This window comes from Sitophilus oryzae, unplaced genomic scaffold, assembly GCF_002938485.1.
Source record: "Sitophilus oryzae breed Bouriz unplaced genomic scaffold, Soryzae_2.0 scaffold_2006_pilon_pilon, whole genome shotgun sequence".
Lineage (NCBI taxonomy): Eukaryota > Metazoa > Arthropoda > Insecta > Coleoptera > Curculionidae > Sitophilus > Sitophilus oryzae.
Window position 1 is genome coordinate 730600 of NW_022146732.1, and position 6000 is coordinate 736599.

General features: G+C 30.8%; 1 protein-coding gene across 1 annotated transcript in view; it reads left to right on the forward strand.

The window, feature by feature from the left end:
• The window catches only part of LOC115883956 (GTPase-activating Rap/Ran-GAP domain-like protein 3), a 298089-nt gene extending 292425 nt beyond the window's left edge, over positions 1 to 5664 (forward strand). Inside the window, exons 17-18 of the mRNA XM_030902380.1 lie at positions 440 to 573; positions 5151 to 5664. Of these exons, the coding sequence (XP_030758240.1) occupies positions 440 to 573; positions 5151 to 5237 (221 nt within the window). The 3' untranslated portion in view covers positions 5238 to 5664. The remainder of the gene's footprint in view (positions 1 to 439; positions 574 to 5150) is intronic.
• Positions 5665 to 6000: the final 336 nt, after the last annotated feature.

Consider the following 6000-nt stretch of genomic DNA (forward strand, 5'->3'; position numbering starts at 1 on the left):
TTTCAGTGACTGTGGTAATCACTAAATTTGACATTTAGGTTGTCCGTCTTTTTTTGACAAGCAGTTGTTAGGTATAGAGTGTTTGATATCAAAATTCATAAAATTTATCTATTTAAAATAAGAAAGTTGCCGTCAACTTTCAGTATTTCCGAGTTGCTGCCATACTGAACATATTTTTAATTAATAGATCTCGTTGGTGAAACAATAATGTGCAAAAAAGTTTTGATCTAGGTATTGTAGTTCTCTAGAAACTTCTAATGGAAGATCAGCTTGGGACACTCTATATAGAAAATAATTGCATAGAGTATCAATGTGGAAGGATTCTATATACAAAGCGCTATTGTAGTTCTATCTAGATATGAAATTGAAATTATTTTAAATTTTATTTTTAGCTTCATTTAACTTTTATAAATACCTTATCATAAATAATACTTTCTAGCTTCTCCAGAGGTCAAACCTCTCCGAATATATAGAATTCCAATGCATGCATTAAGTCGAAATGCACATCCAGATTATACAGTGTCGACATCAAGTTCACCACCGGTATGGAAATCAACTGACAGCAAATTAATGGTAAAATATATTTTTAGAATACAATATAAATATAGAGAAGTAAAATCTGAAGCCCAGTATTGATATCTGTAAATCTACAAGAGAGAGACAAGTTTTATTTAATTTTTGGTCCATTACACGTGGTATAATTGGGTAATTAGGTTTAATTAAGTAATTTAGCTGATCAAACTATCATTACTACACATTTATCAATATTGGATTGGATTGGAAGTAGAGATGGGTTGTTATTTAACTCTCTGTTATTTTATAACAGTTATTTAGAAATAACATAACGCAACCGTTGCTACTTCTAAAAAATAACAGATATAAAATAACGACATGTAGATATCGGCTGCTCGCGCTCGTGAAATGAAGTCGACGCTCTGCATCGATCGCCAATTCCAAAAAATAACTAATATGAAAAATCTCAGTTATTTCGACAACCATTGATAAAGGCTGACGCTCACTAGACTATATAGTTTTAAATCGTTTCGCTGCCGACCGCTGCGTTTCCGCCAAGTCAGCGCCCTCTTATTTAAAACTATGTATTATAAAAATTCCTTTTCGCCGCGCTGCCTTGCGCTCCGTCGCGCTTCCGTCTAGTGAGCGTCAGCCTTAACGGCCGAAAACGCGAAAAGTGGCAAAAATAATTTCTCGACCTACTACTACATTTTTTTAAATTATTTTTGTTAAATGTGGTTTTCTAAGTATATAAGTGATGTTTTAAATTCAGAAAATAGAATTATGTATACAGAGTGTACTTAAATTGGCTGTAAAAAATAAAAAATGGGTTGTAAAAAATTTAATTATATTATTTTGTCTTTAATAGCATATTAATTTAATACTCTATTCTTTGTAAAGTTTAAAAACACAAAAAAAGTTTGTGTAAACACGTAAATATACAGGGTTTTATTTTCAGCCCCTTACTTACTGAATTAGCATTTCGTTTTTAATATAATTAATCCTTTTCTCAGAACTAGTTACCAATAACTATTAGTTAAATTTAAAAAGATATTTACATTCATTTCCATGAGAAAAAAAGAAACTAAATACATCTGTATATTTTATCTAGTTAGCTACTAATGAATAAAGTAACACCAAAACATCTAAAAGACTGAGCTCTCTTTTCGCATTAGATGTAAGCAGTTGTTCACTTACTACCATTTAATTTTAGTTATATTTTTAAATGTTCTATAATTTAGAAATATCTGTAATTACCTGTGGTAAAAATGTTATAGTTAGATTATAACTTAGTTACAAGAATTTAATACGCAAGAAAAAGAAACTAAAAATTATCCTAGCTTCTAGATAAGATGGATAATATATTTAATATGGATTTAGCAAATAGATAAAAAATTGAATAATTTAATCTATAATAAGTTTTGGAGCCTCAGGATGCTGTTCTATTTTACTTGACAAGTCTTGGTGATCTCTTACTATATCCGAGAAAATTAGTATCTAGAAGGTGCATGACATTCTTGATAAAAGTTGTTGACTGAATATTGACGCATCATAGACACATTAACACGTCTTTGTAGTTTATATTAACAATAATTATTCAAAATGAATGAGATTTCTAATAATATTAAATTTAATGTCATATAAGCACAAAACGAATAAAAACTTAGGCTTAACTGGGAAAAGGTAGTTAAAATTACACATTAAAAATTATTTGTAAATTTGGACACGTTGTATATCGAAAATTAAATTGAATACGAGAAAATCTATTAGTTTCCTTTCTAAAACTAATTAAAAATAACCAACAACAATATTTTACAGCACCTAAGAAACACCCAGTAATATACTGTCATACGTAATTTATTTTTGGAAACTAAATCATGGTTTTCGGGAGAGTTAGGCCACCTAAAGGGTATTTGTGGGTTAATGTTGGTCATGAAACTTCGTAGTTATGAAGAAAAAAGGCTAATAATTGTAACCTACATCATATTTTTTTGGATCAATTTGGAGCATTTTGTATTAGCTTACATAAAATGTGATTTTAGATTAAGCAGTTCTTAATTACATCAAGGTCTTTATTGATTTTTTTATGGTACCAGAGAAGTTAAAACTAGAATTACCATGAGGAAAAACAGTTGAAAACATTGTACTTTCTCAGAGTACCAACAGTTTTTAGCTAATTTATCACCAACGTTAAACGCACTAATTTTATTTAATCAAAATATTTCAGCTTCAGCTAATAATCTTATAAGCTCGAACATTTCTTATCAGGGATTAATAATGGGCCCGTTTTTATTCAAAAATCTTCACGATTCTGAAAATATGGACTATTGGGAACTATACGAGTAAAATTATAATTAAAAAAAATACTTCTGATATTTTGATTTTCTGCCACTATTGGGAACTTCTGAATCACTGTGCGGCGGCGCGCCAACTGTCAAGATACACCGAAGTGGGAAATGCGCTACGGCAAACGTAGCGCTCGATGGCCATGTTTAGTTAGGCACCTTAAAAATAACGTATATAAAATAAGCAGTTTTTTTAACCAGTTGCCGGCATAACGTGTGGCGGTCGAGATAACCGGAGTGGGAAAGCAACGCTGGTGCATCGGTCGATTGTCGATGTTGGGCTCGCAACAGGTTGGAGAATAACGTATAGAAAATAAGCAGTTATTTTAGATTTATTATGTTTTAACCTGTTGCTAGCATAATAGTGTCGGTCGATCACGGTGTACGATGATGTTAGAATTTAATTACATATTTAATTTTTAATACATATATTTCTAAAAAATATAACTAAAGGGTATTTTGCGTTTTCTAAAACATATCGACAGTCTGAATTTATTTCAATAGTTTGAAAGTTATTTTATTTTGTCGGATTTCTGGGTATTTTTTGGCATCAGTAATGCATGGTAAATATAAAATATATAATTAAAGTAAAAATTACAGAAACCTGTTATTTTAAGCTGTTATATACAAGGTGTTTCAAACATGTGCCATCTATTGTGGGGAGATTCTTCACGTAAAAACAAGATTTATTTTTAATATCAACATAGGTGGTTTTTGTCATAGGTTCTGCTTTGTTACGTAGCTACAGGGTGTGAAACTCTTAATATTTTTTTGATTTATTATAATTTTCTTCCAAGTATTTTTAGCGTTTCGAATGAAATTTTAAATGGTAGAAGTAACTATAAATGCGACATATTTTAAAGCTAAAAAAGTGTCGACATATTTACCAGAGACGTGCATATGGGTTATCACTGGAATATGTTTCTAAAAAAAAGCATGTACGCCACTGACTTTTTTTCTATTGTTAGCAAAATAGTATAAGCAGTTTAATGCCAATTACGTTGTCTCTTGATATTTTGTCGATTTCGGCCTCCTTGATGAGATAAACGCAATTTTATTAATTTGCCTTGTTCCGAGTCTAATAGCAACATTTAAAAAATTTAATATCATTAACTTGTGAAAGTTTTAAATAAGTACTCATTGAATCCTCATCAAAAAATATGAAAAAAAGTTACTATAAATATGGATATGGAAATGCATGGTTTTAGAGTTACAGTATGTTAAAACTTTTTAAAATTAGGTTTTTTCTAATTATCTTAAATACCATTATTTGTTTATTTGAAATTACTCTATGTTGGATTAATAGTAATAATAACTAATAGTAATTAATATTATTAAAATATATAATTTATTAATTTTATTTTTATTTTAATATTATTAATTGTAATTAATAAAAATGCGTTAATCTCATCAAGGAGGCCGAATTAGACAAAAAAAACGGCGTACACAATTTTGATATCAAAAGAAAAAAGTCAGTGGCGCACGTTTTTTTTGAAAAATATTCCAGTGGTAACCCATATGCACGTCCCTGATGAATTTATTGACACTTTTTTAGCATTAAAATATGTAACTCTTATAGTAACTGTTACCTCCAAAATTTCATTCAAATTACTAAAAGTACTTGTAAGAAAATTATAATAAATCGAAAGATTATTAAGACTTTAACACCCTGTAGCTACGAAACAAAGCAGAATCGGACCTATGTTAATATGAAAAATAAGTCTTATTTTTACGTGAGGAATCCCCAAACGAGAGATATCACATGCTTTTTGAAACACCATGTATAAATAACGGTTTTGGCCACCACTAATTAGAAGAATCTCTTTGTTTTAGTTTAGAGGTTATCGGTTCATTCATTATAATATTATTTCTACGACTAGCCTAGAAAATGCAGTTTGACACACGGAAACCCCGATCTGAAATTGGCGTTTTGCAAACTGTTGTGTGCTAAGGATTTAGCGCACGACATGTGTCATTTTGCACACGACATGTGCCAATTTTAACATTTTTAACCTCCAATGTTTAGCTGAAACGGCAAACGCAACGCAGTCGTCAGAAAAGTGTCATCATTACATCGCAAATTATTTCACAAAACAGGCAAAAACTGAGCGAGTCTGCTGCTAATTTGTAGTCGTAGAAAAAATAGCGTAAAAACTCGTTCGAAAACTTCTTTGTACGCTCGTTCGACTTGTGGCTCTTGCCTGCGGCTCGAGCCAACAAACTGTCGAACTCGTGTGCAAAACGTCGTTTTCGAAACTCGTTGTTTAATATACTATTGCATTACTGTTTCAGGTTCCAGAACAACCACGAGTATCTCGGAGCGCCTCCAGCTCCCCTGTACCCCCGATGAAGGTCAAGCTACCGCCGACCTTGAAATGATAGCCGGCGATTTGCAAGGTTCTGGAGATGGACAATTTAACTTAGAGTACCTAGAGCTTAGGATAAGTTGTATTCTGAAAATAAGCGAGACCATATTACCCCTGACAGTAGTTTATACACAATCTATAATGGACTAATAGGCGTAAAATCTTTAAAGTGTGACTTTTTCGAGTACGTTTTCGAAACTTGATGGCGCACAAACAAAAGCAACTGTCTAAATGTCAAACGTATTTTTGTACAATAGTTGTCTGTATTTGTCCAGAGTAAAAATATTGTATAATATATAATTTTTCATATATGCAATTATTATAAAAAGCATACCTTTTTTACAATAATCAAAATTACACTAGTTTGAGTTCTGTCTCTGAACTGTAGTTTAATATTTTTCTTTAAAAATAAATACACTCACCGGCAGGAAGACCGGACACCTCAAAATATTAATGTATTTTAAAATTTAATATAATATTTTGTTTTGGTGGGCCGATTTTGATGATTTTTTTAAGCAATTTGTAGCTAAATTATTTGACTTTTTAGTATCCCTTTCTAAATTAAAATTGAAAGTTTCCATCTGTCAACTGTACGAGGTAAAACCAAATGTTGATATTTTGATGACACAAAGGTTTCAAACACCCTAAATAAATGCCTTTATTGTCAAAAACTTTTACAATTTGTAGACAAAGGTAAAGTAAACAAACAAAGTAATCAAGCGAACAAACAAAAGAGAATACAAAACATTATACAAATAACATTGTCAATCTTTTTG